At 45.4% G+C, this 17,216-nt stretch overlaps 2 protein-coding genes across 6 annotated transcripts in view; both read left to right on the top strand.

The window, feature by feature from the left end:
* Positions 1 to 10,869, top strand: part of vldlr (very low density lipoprotein receptor) — a 27,023-nt gene extending 16,154 nt beyond the window's left edge. For 2 of the 4 annotated variants that reach the window (XM_035608672.2, XM_035608673.2), the window contains exons 11-20: positions 486 to 657; positions 771 to 995; positions 1,092 to 1,210; positions 2,146 to 2,285; positions 2,685 to 2,826; positions 3,012 to 3,161; positions 7,429 to 7,488; positions 8,486 to 8,563; positions 8,807 to 8,976; positions 9,765 to 10,869. In XM_035608672.2, coding sequence (XP_035464565.1) covers positions 486 to 657; positions 771 to 995; positions 1,092 to 1,210; positions 2,146 to 2,285; positions 2,685 to 2,826; positions 3,012 to 3,161; positions 7,429 to 7,488; positions 8,486 to 8,563; positions 8,807 to 8,976; positions 9,765 to 9,800 — 1,292 coding nt within the window. In that variant the 3' untranslated portion in view covers positions 9,801 to 10,869. The remainder of the gene's footprint in view (positions 1 to 485; positions 658 to 770; positions 996 to 1,091; positions 1,211 to 2,145; positions 2,286 to 2,684; positions 2,827 to 3,011; positions 3,162 to 7,428; positions 7,489 to 8,485; positions 8,564 to 8,806; positions 8,977 to 9,764) is intronic. The other 2 variants (XM_035608674.2, XM_035608675.2) reach the window with 1 other exon arrangement.
* A 103-nt stretch (positions 10,870 to 10,972) lies between these two features.
* On the top strand, positions 10,973 to 17,150 carry kcnv2a (potassium channel, subfamily V, member 2a). 2 transcript variants are annotated; one of them, XM_035608681.2, is made up of 9 exons: positions 10,973 to 12,048; positions 12,410 to 12,541; positions 12,668 to 12,846; positions 12,944 to 13,115; positions 14,173 to 14,364; positions 14,952 to 15,200; positions 15,287 to 15,403; positions 15,967 to 16,092; positions 16,173 to 17,150. In XM_035608681.2, the coding sequence occupies exons 1-9, from the start codon at positions 11,914 to 11,916 to the stop codon at positions 16,524 to 16,526; spliced, it is 1,656 nt and encodes a 551-aa protein (XP_035464574.2). In that variant the 5' UTR covers positions 10,973 to 11,913; the 3' UTR covers positions 16,527 to 17,150. The 2 variants fall into 2 exon arrangements, with proteins under 2 accessions (XP_035464574.2, XP_035464573.2); XM_035608680.2 differs by having other exon boundaries at positions 12,410 to 12,846.
* The last annotated feature ends 66 nt before the right edge of the window (positions 17,151 to 17,216 follow it).

The following is a 17,216-nucleotide window of genomic DNA, read 5'->3' as shown; positions in this document are numbered from 1 at the left end:
TCAGTGGCAGCAGGTGGGAACATGAATATCTAGAAATGGATTTTAACTGTCAAATGATGCTTCGAGACATCTCTGAAATATCATTTAACAAAGCTCTGGAGTTGTCGTTCAGCGGGAGATGCAGATGTCGTCCTCTCCTCTGCTGATCTCACACTGCTGCAGCGTTTCTGCAACAAAAAGAGACTTTGTGTAGCTCGTTGACAAAGACCGTCACTGTGTCCTGCTGAAACAGATCAGAATAAATCAGTTAAATTATAATATTCTCTTCTGTCGTAACATAAAAATCCTCATAATCGTCACAAATCTGTCACGTTAAGTTCGGGCTGCTCTGTTCAGACGTGTTCTGGGTGAAGAATAGAACAGAAACATGTTTAAAACATTTAATAAAAAACGGTTCAATCAGAGATTTCAGTCTCGGTGGATCCTGATCCAGGTGTTGTTGTTGTTTATCATTAAAACCACGTCGTCTCTCCTCCGGCCCTCAGGTAAGGAGCCCTGCCTGATCTTCACCAACCGCCGAGACATCCGACGTCTGGGCCTGGAGAGGAAGGAGTACACTCAGATCGTGGAGCAGCAGAGGAACGCCGTGGCTCTGGACGCGGACTTTGACCAGCAGATGATCTTCTGGGCCGATCTGGGCCAGAAGGCCATCTACAGGTAGATTAATACACCTGACGGCAGAGGAGCCTGCAGAATCATAGTCGAATATGATTTGACAGTACCATTTGTTTTTGTGTGACACCGTCTCTCTTCTCTCTCCGTCCCCGCAGCACCGTGATGGACAAGCGGGGCGACGTCGGCGCCCACAGCAAAGTGATCGACAACGTCCAGACGCCGGTGGGCGTCGCCGTGGACTGGATCTACAAGAACCTGTACTGGTCCGACCTCGGCACCAAAACCATCTCCGTGTCCAACTTCAACGGCACCAAGCAGAAGGTTCTGTTCAGCCGAGGCCTCAAAGAACCGGCTTCCATCGCCGTGGATCCGCTGTCAGGGTCCGTGGGAAAAGCTCTGATCAAATGGAAAACGTTGCATTGCACATTTGACGGCGTATATTGATGCGTGTGTGTGTGTGTGTTTTGGTCATGTAGGTTTCTGTACTGGTCCGACTGGGGCGAGCCAGCCAAGATTGAGAAGTCTGGTATGAACGGAGTGGACAGACAGGTTCTGGTGGCGACAGACATTCAGTGGCCTAATGGAATCACTCTGGGTAGGAAGACACACACACACACAGACACACACTTGGAAAAATATGTTTTCCCAGTTTTTCATATCACGATGAATCTGTTGGGTCGGGTTCAGACCACAACTGACACTGCAGCTCCTTTCGTTGTTCAAATTGATTCAACTGGATGTTTCTCTGCTCAGGTCTTTTTCGTGGGAACAGTCCCACCTACACTTCGTCTGCTTTCAGCTCGTCTCCTTCAACTGACACTTCAACTCTCAGCTTTCAGTTCTTAGAATTCAGACGCCGCCCACATTTAGTTCAGTGCTTCTGGTTTCAACTCATTAAAACCTCATTAATTACTTTTTTATTAAAATCCTGAACATTTCATATTCTCCAAACTTTTAAGACCTTTACGCAGTTTTATGAATTCAGAATATTTCGGAATATTGAGAAATTTGTAGGTTTTTATTTCAAACTTGAAGTAAGATGTTCATATTCCACTTCGTCAACTTCTTGTACCACGAGTCCTGACTTCGACCTCACACACAAAACTTGGTCGAATTAAAACGCGTTGAAATGACAAATGCAGCCTGAAGCGTTAAATCATTAATCACGTGTCCAAATTGTATTTGTCCATTTAATTTCCTTCACTTCTCTCCAGCACCTGAACACATCATGTAATCAAATGTTCTCTGTTTGTCCGTTTGCTTTCTTTCCGTGTTCTCGCCTCGTCGACGCCGAAGAAAAGCCATCAATTCGCCGTCGTTGATGAAATGTTGTATTGATTTTATTTCTCTCTTTCATTGTCTCTCTGCCCTCCTCCATTCCCTAATCTGTCTCCTCTACTCTTCCTCTCCATCCTTTACCCTCCTCTTCTCCCTGAACCTCCACCGCTCTCTTTCCTCCTGTCCGATACGTTTGTGTTAAATGTTCATCTGGTCTCGTGTCATCATTCTTTTCTCTCTCCCCCTCTCCAGATCTGATCAAAGGCCGGTTGTACTGGGTCGACTCAAAGCTGCACATGCTCTGTAGCGTCGACCTGAACGGGGACAACAGGAAGAAGATCCTCCAGTCCTCCGACTTCCTGGCTCATCCCTTCGCTCTCACCGTGTTCGAGGTACAGCAGCTTGTTCTCTCGACAAGCTCTGTGGTTTTTGTGCTAAATAACAGTTCCGATTATCCTCAGATTATTTTTACGACCGTGCCGTGGCTTATACATTTATTCTGACGGACTCACTGAACCGTGTCTTCCTCGGGGACACTCCATCGCATGACACGTTCACTCACACGCCATGTGCTCGGGGTTCAGGCAGCTCACGTCCGAACGAATCAACAATTCCAGTGTGTGGAAAAAGCTTTTTACTGCCGAACGTTCTCATCACTCGCAGTCATGTCGGCTGCACGAGAGGTTCAGGTTTTTTTTAAAGATAAAAGTGAAGGAGGATTTTAACACGATGTCTGTTCTGTTATGTAACGAAGGGAATTTTCAATTATGGAACTGAAATATTTACTCCAGGATCGAGTTTTCTGGACGGACGGTGAGAACGAGGCGATCTACGGCGCCAACAAGTTCACCGGCTCCGACGTGGTGACGCTCGCCAGCAACCTGAACGACCCGCAGGACATCATCGTCTACCACGAGCTGATCCAGCTGTCAGGTGAGAGCCTGATTGGAGGAGGAAGGGGCTCGGTGACATCACGGCTACCTCAGGGCTGACGAGTTTTTTTAACCGCCCATAAATAATAGGAAGCAAACGTAGATAATCGTCTGAAGAGGTTTCCTCTTCATCCCTCAACGTTTCCTAACTCTTTCTCCACGCACATCTGCGACTCTTGTTGACAGGAACCAACTGGTGCAGTGAGCGAGGAGAGAACGGCGGCTGCAGCTACATGTGTCTGCCGGCGCCGCAGATCAACAAGCACTCGCCCAAATACTCATGCGTGTGTCCGGAGGGACAGGAGCTGGCTGCCGACGGCCTCCGCTGCCGACCCGGTGAGTCACCACATCACACCTCACTGTACTGTACTGTACTGTACCGCGGATCAGTCATGGTCATACACCAGAACCTGGAATTAAAAAAAAGAAACCCTGGGAGTAAAAACGACCAATAATCAACTGACTGTTTTGAATCGGCCTCTGGCCCGTGTAGACGGCATCATGGGAAAATATTAATGATGATATGGTTGAGTATCAACCAGAAGTTAAACTTGTAGCTGCTCATTGTTCCAAAGTAATTTCAGTTCATGTTCACACATGATGCATGTTTGAAGTCGTGTTGAGTTCTCTGGACTCGTGACAAGATTGTGTTTCTGGAATTCTGGGAAGATTCTAGAACCTGGCAGTTATTGGTGGTTTTCCATCTGAGCTTGCGAGAATTTGCGCCATTCTCTCTCTATATTCACGAGTTAAATCTCAGAGAATATCCCCAAAATTTTCTCTGAATATTACCCCCCTCCCCGTATCCGTAAATCATTTCTTTTTTTCCTACAGTGGCCCCTAATACGCCGTCGTAGGACATTCAGGAAATGGGAGTCGCACAGAAATGATCTCAGCCAATAGTGAATTTCCATACGTTTGCATCCACTCACAACATTTCACTGACTTTATGTTAAGATGGTCGAAGATTCAAAATGTCTTCCTGTCCGCAGCGGATTCCAGGGAAAGGAAAAGGAAATTCGAGTATGAACGTATTTTGACTTGAGATTCAGTTTGACTGAATTAATTATCGTCCTGTGCTCCGTAACATTTTCTTCGCCGTGAAGCGGTTGCCGGGAGACGCCTTCCTCTCTCTCGGATCTGCTTGTTTTGTCCGGCTCCTCCTCCCTGCTTCTCCCACAGATTAGCCTTTTCACACCGAGGCTGCAGCAGATCGGAGCCTGACGGGTGAATTCAGTGCAAACACACACTCTTGCTAATTGGACTCAAAACTTTAAAGAGCGAGACGGCGTGGTACTTGGAACGTCTCCCTGACAACTCGCCGTCCTCCCGCTCGCCTCAATGAGCGTCTGCCTCGTTAACCTGTTGAAGTTTTCCTTTGAGGCTCGTCGTCGGGCGGAGGCTCTCATCCCCCGCGTTGACAAGTTCTTCCTTTATTTTTTCTATAATAGGAAAAGACCCTTTATTCTTCTCTATGGGGAATGTTTACCATCTATTATCTGCAGCTCAGTCTACTTGACATTTGTGTTTTATTTTATTATATCTGTGAATTGGGTTGGATTTTTAAAGTAAGAATTCATTTTTCTCATGCAAAGATATAATATAAATCTTAGTCTTTTCAACCTGATTATGGCACGAAACTTTTCTTCTCCAAATTTAGTCCAGATTTTACGGTTCTCTGTTGTTTTACCGTCCATCCAAGTCACGTCTGTCATATCTCAGGAACGTCACAAAATAATTTCTTAAAACTTCATCACTAATGTTCACTTGGGATGAACTCTTGAACTCGATGTTCAAAGGTCAAGGTCAAAAACTGTAGGGAGTTAAATTACATCAGGCACCAACGAGGACGACCAGATTAGAATTTGGACGTCAAAGGTCCGTAACTCAAGAATTCATTATGCTTATGATAAATAGACTTAGAATATGAGACTTTGAATATGAGTCTGACAGACATGGACGTAAATTGCAACTTGACTTGTCGTACTTACATGCATACAAATATATTTTTATTTCTGTATTCCCATTCTGCCCTTTGTGATTATACAACATCCCTAATTTACCAACATGTGCATCTTCTTCCAGTATCACATATACAAAACATTTTGGGGGGAAAAATTGGTAAAAAGATGATGAACACACCAACAATGAAAGAAAAATCTAAACAAATCCAAAGAAGAAATTATTACAAATAGAACTATTATATCTCATCTCCTCTCGCAGGCTTTCTCCAGAAAACAGGCCAATTTATGTTTCATAATCTAGTTAACAGCCAACTGGATCTTTGCACATCGTCCATCAATATCTTTTTGTTTTTTCTTAAAATAGAAAATATCACATGGTTCACAGCTGTCAGGTGGCAATTCTAGTTTGGATTCGACTCAACATCTTCGAGCTGCAGCACGTTCGACAGGATCCGCTCGACAGGTTCTTGGCAAAAGTTGTGAAAAATTCGGTTAAAAAAAGCAACGACTAGTTATTGTTCAAATTCAAAGTGAGCTGCCAGCTTCTGAAGATCACAGGGAACAGGTTAGACGCCTGTAGCCGTGTTGATTTCCCCACCACACCAGCAGTTTGAATCCTCTGCAGCGGAGAATAAACTCCTGCACCAGAATCTTGCCAGCGGCTCTGCGGTCGGTCTTTTTTTTTTTTTTTTACAACCTGCCTTCTGCACAGAGACGTAATCGAGTCCCAGAGTCGCCTCCTCACGGGCTGTTTGGGAATCTGGAGCCGCCGCGAGGCCTCGTAACAGAGACTGAATGTTCCGTCCACTCTGCCAAGATGTGTTTTATCTTCTTCACACACTTTAATGCAGCTTGAGTGCTTTTATTCCTGCAAAGTGTGTGTGTGTGTGTGTGTGTGTGTGTGTGCCAGGGTGTGTTTACGACCACTGTGATTCCATGCAAACTTAATTGTAACCGAAGGCGAGGTGTGAATGAATGAGTGAGTGAGTGCTTCTGCGAGTTTTCGTGTGCGCGTGCGTGCGTGCGTGCGTGCGTGCGTGCGTGCGTGCGTGTGTGTGTGTGTGTGTGTGCGTGTGTGTGTGTGTTTTTCCAAAACGTGAGAACTGTGTGGGAGGGTTTAAAGATGGACGCCCAGCCCCTCGCTGAATGCTCCTCCACCTTCCTCCTAGTTGGGCTGCAGCCAAAGGACCTTGTCGCTCTTTTACCAAAAAAACCCAGTGAACATATTTATCCCCTTTTCCAGCCGCGGCAGCTGCAGCGAGCAGGAACTGTCGGCGCATTGTGCGGCCGCAGCTTTGACCGGCTCTAATCTTGTTAGCGAGAGAAAGTAATACAACAACGACGACGGCTCTTCACACTTTCAGGGTCGAAACCTGAAAACGACCACAGAGGGATTCATTTAACCGTCTTTAGAGGCGACTGGGGAGCGTTTTCACTTCAAGCTCAACGATCTCAGGCTCCAGACACAAGATGATTTCTGCCTCCGTCGGGACTCGTAGGAAATCAAGTCACTTTTACACCAAGGGCTTTTACTGCCGGTCGATATTTGAGTTAACCATGCTAATCAAGCCTGAATCCCTGAGTATGTTTATTTAGATTTACACCGCAGCCATCTTGAAAGGTACTGGTAATGTTTTTATTGTCAATAATTGGTTTACATTTAGTTTTTCTCACCGAAACCTTTTGCCACACTGAGGAAGAAAAGACGTCTTTGAGAATTTTCTGCCTCATCTTTTCTCGACTCAAAGTGATTTAGATTTGAACACGCTTTAATCAGAGCGCTCCCTTTGACGGTGTGTCCTCGAAGGCACCAGACATATCCACATTGACAGAAGTAGGTTGCGAGGAATTTCTTTTTTAAAGGGAAGAGAAGTTCAAACGCCTCGGTTTCCTTTTTTCTCTTTGCCGTCGCTCACCTGCTGTGTCATATTGTCTGCTGCAAGTCGGAGGCGTTGATGTGCGACTTCAACCTGACAGAATGAATATTAGATTGTAATTTGACTTATTATTTTAACGGTTTCTTATCCTTTAGTCTCTGCCTCTGAAAAAAAATTCAGGAAATTTTAAAATATTCATTTTGCAGGGCACACATTGTACGTTTTTCTCCATCAGTTCCGTAAAAAGAAATACGGTAAAGCAGCATAACAACACACAATTCTAAATGGGAACTTCACTCGTTACAAATCAGTTGTGTTGAATACGGTATCTGGGGAGGGCGAAGCTGCACTGAGCCTTTTGTGACTCTAGAGGGAGCTGTGTGACGTCTTACAAACTGCCCCATGTGATGTCACTTGAGTCGGCGTCAGGTGTCTACGGATACATGCACATTAATATATGTTGTATGCGAGTGTTTTGTCAATAGCGTTCGCGCTACACAGCCAACATTTTGTCGCCCGCAAAGGTGTAAACTACGTGTGTGTGTGTGTGTGTGTGTGTGTGTGTGTGTGTGTGTGTGTGTGTGTGTGTGTGTGTGTGTGTGTGTGTGTGTGTGTGTGTGTGTGTGTGTGTGTGTGTGTGTGTGTGTGTGTGTGTGTGTGTGTGTGTGTGTGTGTGTGTGGTTTAAAAAATAGGACGCGCCCTGTAGCTCGGTGTCTTGTTTTTTTTTAGATGTTTGTGACTCTTGGCTCTTTGTGTGACAGAACATTCTACCAACGCTCCCTCAAAGGATGATGGGAAGGCTGTAACACAGCCGCCCCCAGGTAAAACCGCCAGCCGCCGCCCGTTGTTCCTGTTCCTGCGATGGTGACCTGTTTTTAAAAGCTTGTCGGGTCTTGTTCAGAATTAAAGAAAACAAGACGCCTCTCCTCCTCAGATGATTAATAATTAATCCGTGGTGACCGACTCAAGTGGTTTCTGCTGCAGAAACACTCGCAGTTTGTTTTTCTTTCCCTGTTCGTCTCTGCTTGTTAATCTACTGCCGCATGAAATGAACTTGAACTCACTGTGAAGATCATGTAACATCCTGGATGGAATCTTTCCTGTCTTAACTATCTGTAGTAATAACAACGGCTTCGGGCTTCTCCGGGTTTCTCTCCGGATTCTCCGTCTAAACATCTGATTTTTCTGCTGGTCTGCATTTGCTTTTTAACTTTTTAGTCTAATCCACTTTCTGTCCTCGTGAATTCTGGCTGTGGCTTCAGTAACTTTGTAAACGCTGCAGCTCAAGTTCACCAATTTAAAAACCTTGTGATTCCTCAGTGTTTTTCACTCCGTTACTGTTTGAGTTGAGCCTGTGATCAGCCACACTGATGAGTTCTGATCAGTTCCTGCGTGTTTCTCATTGAAATCCTCGCTCTCGTGACTTTCATTTTACTTAGTTTGAGCCTTAATGGCGTTAAAAGTGTTTTTGTTTTGTTCCTTCCTGCTGCATATTTGAGGCAGTCGGCTCTTCGGATGAATCTGCTCTTGTCTTCATTAGCCAATCCAACAAAATCCAAAGTATCTGGATGTTAAACCATATTGCCTCATTCAGTTCTGCAGAGGCAGATGTTTGTCTGCACAGGAGCGGCCCCTAGTGGCAGAAACAAGGAAGTGACTCCACAACAACCAAATCACCAAAACCATTCATTCAGAGAAACCAGTTGTTGACACCTGCGTCTCTCCCTCTGACAAAATAAGTTTCCTCAAACTGACTCAATCAGTTCATCGTTGTTGAAAGTCACTGTTGATATATATATATATTGTTTATTTCCCCAGAAGCCAACGTGAGCACGTCGATCCAGTTGAACTCCACAGCCAGAGGCTCGGCTGCTGCCTGGGCCATCCTGCCCGTCTGTGAGTACGAACATCACACACTCATGAGATGTAGAGCTCATAAAGTTCTGTCTAATAAACTTAAATTAAATTTAATATACTTAAAGTCATTTGTAAGTTTTGAGGTGATGAAGAGGAAATGAGTTCCCCAAGTTATTAACTTGGCTGATTACAGAAACACACATGAAGGAAACCATGAGCCTCCACACTGAACTGCAATCCGACCGTGTTTGTTTGCTTGTGTGCGTTTGTTTTGCCGCTCAGTGCTGCTGGCGATGGCGGCGGCGGGCGGGTACCTGATGTGGAGAAACTGGCAGCTGAAGAACCAGAAGAGCATGAACTTCGACAACCCCGTCTACCTAAAGACCACGGAGGACGACCTCAACATCGACATCACCCGGCACGGCGCCAACGTGGGCCACACCTACCCTGCGGTGAGTAGTAACCCCCCTCCCGTAGCAAAGGGCATTGTGGGTAAGAGGGAGTCGACTCAGAGCCTGGAACTGGAAGAGAAGAGATCTGGGGACATTGTAAAACGCTTCACATGAAAAAGGATTAACGTCACTTAATGTGCCAAAGCAGCGATCAATAATCACCATTTTTCTCTCAGATATGCTTCGTCATAACCACTTACACCTGTAAAAAATCAAAACTGAAATCCTATAATTATGGACGTTATCTTACATTCAGCGTTATACCCAATATAAGCCCATTATAAGCAAAAGGCTTAACGTGACTCAATGTGCAATAACTACCATAATTATAGGATTAAGATTTTTTTTGACGTGTGAGTGTTTATGACGAAGCACGTCTGAGTTCTTCAACACATTAAGTCACGTTTTACAACGTCTGTAAATCTGTTATTTACTGAAGGAGTTTCTGAGCAGCTGGAACGACTTCCTGTCAACGAACTCTGCTCTCGCCCTGACCTCGTGACCTCTGGTAATCCTCGGTGCATTGTCGCGTCCACACAGATTAAACAGATTAAACCACAGGACGAAGGACACAAACCTCTGCAGCCGCCTCCGTCACCGCTGACGCACAAAACTCCCCCTGACACCACAAACCCTTGTTTTGTGTTTGTATGAATTAAATGAAGAAGTTGTTGGACTTTATCCAGGCTCGCTGCTTCCTGCCTATTGCTAAGCTAGGCTAACTATAGAGATTAAATGAACAAATCATTTTTTTAACTCAATCCCTCTCCTCCTCTCTCTGTCTCCAGATCTCCATCGTGAGCCAAGACGACGACTTGTCCTGATCCTCTCTTGGGGTTTTTTGTTCGTTGTTGTATTTTTGTTGTTGTATTTTTTACGGCAGCCCCGTAGCGTTGCATGGCGCCTCCTCGTTCCCATGCCGACCGGTTGTCCGTTGCGGCGGCCACACGCCTTCTGAAGTGCATTACGTCATTCATCTGTGCTGAGGAATGACGGGCGGAGATGTTGCTTTTGTGATATACAACGATGAATTAAGTGTCATGACTTTTTTGGGGGGCGACGACTTCCTGTTTTTTTTTAGCCCCCTTGCTCTCAAAGGAGTCTGACGCCATCTTTTTTTCGACAGACGAGAGAGACGCAATGAATCTTCCAGTATTTTTTTGTCTCGTGTTCAGACGAGGAACGTCAAACGTGGAAACCTGATGAGATGACGCGGTGATTCCTCTCGACGCACAGATCATCTCTGCTGGACAGGATCTGAACCACACGACGCGTTCAAAGACAGTTGTCCCAGTTGTTTGTATATTTATGTAAGATTAATTTGGGGGGGAATTATTATGTAAAAAAAGAAATGTACGTTTTTCTTTATTTGTTGATTTCTCCTTTCCTACAGTACATCCTGGAACTCAATTTTACAAGCAGCTTTCTTAGTGACTATCTATCATCATAATTATTATTATTATTATTATTATTATTGTTGTAGACGCTGTACGAGGATCACCATGGTTACAGCATCTGTAAACACTGTACATATTTAACCCCTCGTCGATCAGGACTCTCTTCAATGCACTTTTGATCAAACGCTCCTCGTTGTAAATAAGATTGTATACATTTGACTTTAAATCAATTTTTTTTGCTATAGTCAGGCATCGTAACCGGGGTTACGGAGAAGAGATGTATTTAACAGGAAAGTGTAAAAAAAGAAAAAAAAAATTATTCTACAAACAACTGAATTTGGTAAAAAAAAAAAAAAAAACTATTTTGTATGTTTGTTGTTGTTGCTGTGAACTTTTTCTAGACTTGTACAGTGACGAGAGGGAACATTATTAAAACTCTGTACCTATGAGGATTTGCAAAAACCACTTGACAATTAAAAACCTGATCCACAACGTTGTTCAGAACTCGGCGTCTCGTCTGTCATGTACGAGTCTGTGTTCTGTTTGGGCATAAGTATGTGGACACCCCTGCCTACTTCTACTTTAAAGGTTAATGGCGGTGGCTCAGGTGTCCACATACTTTTTGTCACATAGTTTTAATTTGATATACTGTTCTAAAATAATAGAGGTCATACTCTTTTAAACCGCTAAAAGTCAAGACAATATTTCCAGAGGCAGAAAAGAAAAAAAAGCTGCGTCACTGCTCCCGTCTTGTCCGGATCATCTCGGCCGAGGGGGCAACAACAACAACAACAACAAGAGGAGGAGGAGGAGAAGTGGGTCGAGGTCGTTTCTCTATTGGGGGATGAGTCGGTCCGGCTCCATCGGTTCATTATCCCTGTTTAACTACAACAAGGATTAATCTCCACTCATCAGGCTGCTTGAGCTGCGAGTTGGACAAAGATATACGTCAATCTCTCTCTGGGATCAGAGGAGAAGGATGTGACGGGCTGAGGAACATATGGAGATGATGTCATCGGCATTGTAAAGCTCGAATAAGTAAAAACTTTATAACTCTACATTTTAAATACTCTGGGTTATAAACTGGAAACTGGACATGCACATATTTCACTGCAGCTGCCTTTCTGGTCTTTCACTATTTTTCATGCATGATACATCAGATCATCCAGTTCCGGATCGGTTCATCAATTTCACTAGCTGTGGAATTATTCCACTCAAAACCGCAGGAGTCCACATTTCAGTGCATCCTCTGGGAACCACGAACGATGATGTTGAGATTTCACTGACTGAGTCGACTTGAGCATTTAGCCTCTGTGTGGAGGAGAGGGAGGGATGGAGGGATGGAAGAGGATAAGAGTATTTAAATCTTTAATCACCCAGATGATCTGCATCAGTCGGCTGCATCAGACCCCCGCGGTCACTTCCCACTTCATCACCCCGCGTCGCTGCGTCTGTCGTAGATGTGTTTGGGTGAACACATTTCTCATCCTCACGCTACACGTTTACTCATCTGAGTCCTTTTGGATCAGCAGCAGGGACCATGTTGTCCCACCTCGGAGCCCGGAGCCGGAGCTCGTTCCACGGCTACAAACCCGTCAGCAGGACGCACGCCGACCAAGAGCCGCTCGACCTGCTGGACTTCACCTTCGCCTTCAAGCCCTGGAGCTCCATGCAGGTCATTCATTCAGTGTCATTTTGATTTGATCTTCAGGAGCAACAGTCCAAACCCGACAGTTGGAACCAGAGAATGTTTTGGGTTTATTTGCCTCAAAAATCAGTGCTAGATATTTGCAGTTTATTGATATTGCCAACTACCAATTGGGCCAGTTTTATGAAATTTTAAAATGAAATACTCAAATAAAAGCTTCGATTACAAATAGATTCACACTGTCATTTGAATTCTTTTAAGTTGTCGATTTAATTGATTCACTTCTACATTTCTTATATTTTTTTTCTCCACCATCTTCTGAGTTTTGTTCTTTTGAACCATAAATGTTTGATCCATCAACACAAAGTTGTGGTTGTGTTTTGTGAAGGACCTGGGCAGAGACATCTACGACCTTTATGACGAGTACGAGGAGGAGGAGGATCAGTTCCCAGAGTGTCCGCCCCCCCGGCTGACGTCTCCGACCAAACACTTCGTCCTCAACATCAACGTCGGAGGAACGGTAACTTCTGCACCGGACAAAACCAGACGGATGTCGGTGAAAACGCGTGTTCACATTCAGCCGAAGGGTTCAAGTCATCATGCAACTATCTTCTTCTTCTTCTTCTTCTGTCTCCTCCGCCTCCAGCTGTACCACCTGCCCTACTGGTTGGCTGCCCGGTACCCGACATCACGGATCGGCCGGTTGGCCACGTCCACGGACCACAGCAGGAAGTTGGACCTGTGCGACGACTACATCGTCCAGAGGAACGAGTTCTTCTTCGACCGAGATCCCAAAGTCTTCCACAGCATCTTCAGCTTCTACAGGTGAAACAGACACTGAATGGATGAATTCAGAATCAGGCTACACGGTGTTAGATCTCCTTTACGACCTCTTGTTCTTTCCCCATGTGCTCCTCGTCAGAACCGGAGTTCTGTGGATCAAAGATGAGCTGTGTCCTCGCAGCTTCCTGGAGGAGATAAACTACTGGGGCGTCCGAATCAAGAACAGCCAACGCTGCTGCCGCATCTCCTTCGAGGAGAGACAGGACGAGCTGGACGAGCAGCTGAAGATACAGAAGCAGCTGATCGCAGAGGTGAGTGGGCCGTCCTCACCAGTGTTCAAGATGGACGACGTGACAGCTCCCCGAAAGTGGAGCCAGAACATCTGGATCGCCCCCTGGTGGCTGGCCGCAGTAAAGGACATAAACCCCGCCTCCTGCCATGTCATTCCTCATGTCATTCATACATAATCATGAATCATTTTTGGATCTATATGAGCTTTTGGTCGCGTCTATAAGATGCAGAAATACCTGAAAAATACATTTTTGGAATTATGCATAATGAGATTTTCTGACTTCTTTGTAACGTCACTTATCAAATGATCGGGGGATAATTTTCTGGATCAATTTAAACTTTAGATTATTGTTGAGATATCTCAGAACGTGTGTTTTTCCCAACCATATTTTCTTTTCTTGACCTTTGACTGATCACCTCAAAAAATTAATCATCTAGAGAAACCGTCCCGCACGCAGTTTTTTTTTTATTGGAATTTTTTCCCCTACAACATGACACCTCCCGTGTGTTATGCTTATTAAAAATGTAAATATTGTTTCTCACTTTCCTCTTGTGTTATCTATCATCGCATATCAGATTTCAGCCTCCACCTCCCTATGTATGATACAGGTGAATCGGATTTCTGAATCTGTGGCTCAAAATGAGACTGTTTTCAATGGAACCTAAAAGTCCCTATGACCTTTTAACCTACGTGATGATGAAGTGGCTTTCTGTTTCATCCTCCTGCCAAGTTCAGCAAAAATAAAACTGTCAAGAGGTCATCGCTCATCACCCACCAGCCTCATTGCGTCAACATTGTCATTTCTTTTCACCTGTGACACGTCGTCAGTAATCTGTTTGCTGACTCTGAGTCCGTCTGACCTACATTATAAATCACCGACGTCTTGACAGATGGAGAATAAGCTTCTTTTTTTTTTTTTTTGGCACAGTTTCATCCCAGAAGTCCCACCGTCCTGCAGCTTGGACCAGTTTCTCCCCGCTGAGATTTTTCGTTTTAATCCAGTCATGTTTTAGGTCACGATACATACTGTACTTTTAACAATCTGGACGATGACGTCTGTGTGCTCTGTCCTCCAGGTGGAGATGGAGGAGAACGAGGAGTTATTCCACGGCATGGCCTTCGGGCCGACCCGCCAGGTGATCTGGAACCTGATGGAGAAACCGTTCTCCTCCATCACCGCCAAGCTGATGGGCGTCGCCTCCTCCATCTTCGTGCTGGTGTCGCTGGTCGCCATGACGCTCAACACCGTGGAGGAGATGCAGTACAAAGTGTGTGGTTTTTTACTCTGTGTGGTGTTTTTGTCTGAGAAGAAGTTATAGAAGGTGAAATGTGAACTGAGCAGATTGAGCTCAGCTGTGGCCGTCTGATGCTGGACGTTTTCTTGGATTCATTATGTGAGAGTCAGAGTCCATATAAAAGACGACATCATGACGTAGAATAACATACATAATATACATAGTTTGACCAGAAGGGGGCAGTATAGAGCGATGTGCAACATGCTAAGAATAGACATCATCACCCCCAGTGTTCAAGAATGTTTGCATCTTACAGCATTGCAAATTTTAAACGTTCTTCCTCTTTGGTTCAACAGATCCACAAACTTACGAGCTTTGTATTTGATTTCACGTTCCACGCCAAACACAGAACATAAAGTCAGAAGCTGCTGGAGACATATTTGGGATATTTGGGATAAAGAGCACAACATCATCGGCATACAGGCGTCACCAGAGTGATACTAATCATGCCCCGTGTATTCCAGGCTTTAAACTGCTTGGACAGATCATCATTATATAGATAAAGTCATTAAATGCTTAATGTTAAGTAGCAGAACTTTTAAAACCTTTTCGTCTTCCAGACGGCCTCTGGTCAGCCCAGCGGTAGGTTCTACGGCGAGCACGTGGAGTCGTTCTGCATCACCTTCTTCACGCTGGAGTACCTGCTGCGCCTGGTGTCCACCCCCGACCTCAGGTGCTTCGGTCGCAGCGTGCTGAACACCGTCGACCTGGTCGCCATCCTGCCGCACTACCTGCAGATGGGCCTGGAGCGCTTCGAGGACGTGCACCAGCACTCCGGGGACATCGAGGCCGTGGCGCGAGTCGGAAAGGTTCACGAGTAGGACGAGAAAACTCACAAAATACAGAAGCAGCTAATGCAATTCCCATCCGCTTATGTTGTTTTTCCTCTCTGCAGATGGGTCAGGTTCTGAGGATCATGCGTCTGATGAGAATCTTCAGGATTTTGAAGTTGGCTCGTCACTCGACGGGGCTCCGAGCCTTCGGCTTCACACTGAAACAGTGTTACCAGCAGGTCAGACCGCAGCTCACGGGACATGAACCAATAAACGTTTGCAGGTTGATAAAAATTTGTTTTGCAAAAGTTCAAAATGCCCCAAAATTTGTAAGTGGAAATGTGCTTGTTTGAACTAATGAATCGCAAAAGTTGTGTTCACACCAAATGTGACAGAAATGTGTCATGCAATGAGATTAAATACAAAGTCAATGCAAATGCAAATTTCGCGTCATAGCGCGAAGACATGAAATTCAAGTCATAACAAGACACGAAATTCAAGTCATAACGCAAAGACAAGAAATCTGCGTCATTCTAGTCTATGTTGATATATGAACTCAACATGGAAATTCATAACGCGAAGACAAGAAGTTAGTGTCATAACGCAGAGATGAGGTCCTCGACAGATATAGAACGGTGGAATATCCCCTGGTTGTGTTCACTCATGCGAGTAAATATGTAAATTATCCAGCGACCAAATATGTAACCGCAACGTGAAAATTTGCTTCGCATTTGGTGTGAACGCAGCATCAAACTTCTCATGAAAACCAAGACACGAAGTAAACGTCTGTGCGTGTCGGCAGGTGGGATGTTTGCTCCTCTTCATGGGGATGGGGATCTTCGTGTTCTCGGCCATGGTTTACACGGTGGAGCACGACGTGTACAACACCAACTTCACCTCCATGCCCCTCGCATGGTGGTGGGCCACGGTGAGTCGTCGTGACCCACCAACGCGTCAACACATTGGAAAACTTGTCAGCGTCATTGCTCCCTTTGTCTGATCCTCCAGGTGAGCATTTCCACGGTGGGCTACGGCGACATGCTCCCCGAGACCAACCTGGGCCGCCTCTTCGCCTTCGCCTGCATCTCCTTCGGCATCATCCTGAACGGCATGCCCATCTCCGTCCTCTACAACAAGTTCTCCGACTACTACACCAAGCTCAAGTCGCAGGAGTACACCGCCGTCACCAAGGCCCGCGGGAGGCTGCACCTGGCCCGCAGGGCGGCGAGGAGGTTGGCCGAGTGCCGCGAGGAGGCGGCGGCTCGGCCGAAGGGTGAAGATTGCGTCAGAAATCTGCAACGAGACGAGAGAACTGGAATCCGGGGAGAACTGGCTCCTGAGACTCGTGGATGGCGAGTCTGAAGTTTTTTTCAAGAGTCGGCAGATGGACGATGAGCCCGACGCTCTTCACTCCCTCAGACATCGTCTGGAGTCAAGGAGGTTTGAACGGTTACTGTTGTTCCTGAAGGGACGTTTCATTTTCCCCTCTATGACTTTATTCCTGTTGAGCCTCCACCTGCAGTGGGAGAAATGTATATACATATATTATATCATCGTTCTTTAGTGTGTTTAATCCGCACACGTGGTCCATAGCACCACCACCATCATCGCCCTCTTCTCTCTCCATCAGCCTCTTAAGCTCACACGTAATCCAGGATTCAAGAGAGAACGACAACGTGAATGAATTAAATCATAACGTGAAGATTCGACATCTGGACGATGGGATGAGAGACACGTTCATCTCCCCACGTGTTCCTCTTTTTGTAATAATAAACCAGCCACTCTTCACGTCTGAATCACACGCCATGTTTACGCGTGAACTCACTGGACTGGTGTTGGTCCCCATGTGAAACCCTCCATCAAACCAATAAATGCCATTTTCTTAAAAGTTGTTTTGAATGGATTCAAGAAAAAGAGAGCCTGTTAACTTTGTGTTGATATTTTGTTTTCTTCGGACAGTTGGACGTCTTCATCCGTTCTCCAGTCGCGAAGCCGACGGACTCATTCATGTGACTACGGTGGCCCTGAGGGTCAAAACATTTTTGTTTTACA

The sequence above is a fragment of the Scophthalmus maximus genome, chromosome 20 (genome assembly GCF_022379125.1).
Source record: "Scophthalmus maximus strain ysfricsl-2021 chromosome 20, ASM2237912v1, whole genome shotgun sequence".
Classification (NCBI taxonomy): domain Eukaryota; kingdom Metazoa; phylum Chordata; class Actinopteri; order Pleuronectiformes; family Scophthalmidae; genus Scophthalmus; species Scophthalmus maximus.
This window is presented reverse-complemented; position numbering and strand designations above follow the sequence as displayed.

Bases quoted from the DNA above. Each gene is read 5' to 3' on its own strand.
- kcnv2a (XM_035608680.2), top strand. From the start codon at position 11,914: ATGTTGTCCCACCTCGGAGCCCGGAGCCGGAGCTCGTTCCACGGCTAC. The intron at 14,365-14,951 runs GTGTGTGGTTTT...TTCGTCTTCCAG, and splicing joins TGGAGGAGATGCAGTACAAA to ACGGCCTCTGGTCAGCCCAG. The intron at 15,201-15,286 runs GTTCACGAGTAG...TCCTCTCTGCAG, and splicing joins CCGTGGCGCGAGTCGGAAAG to ATGGGTCAGGTTCTGAGGAT.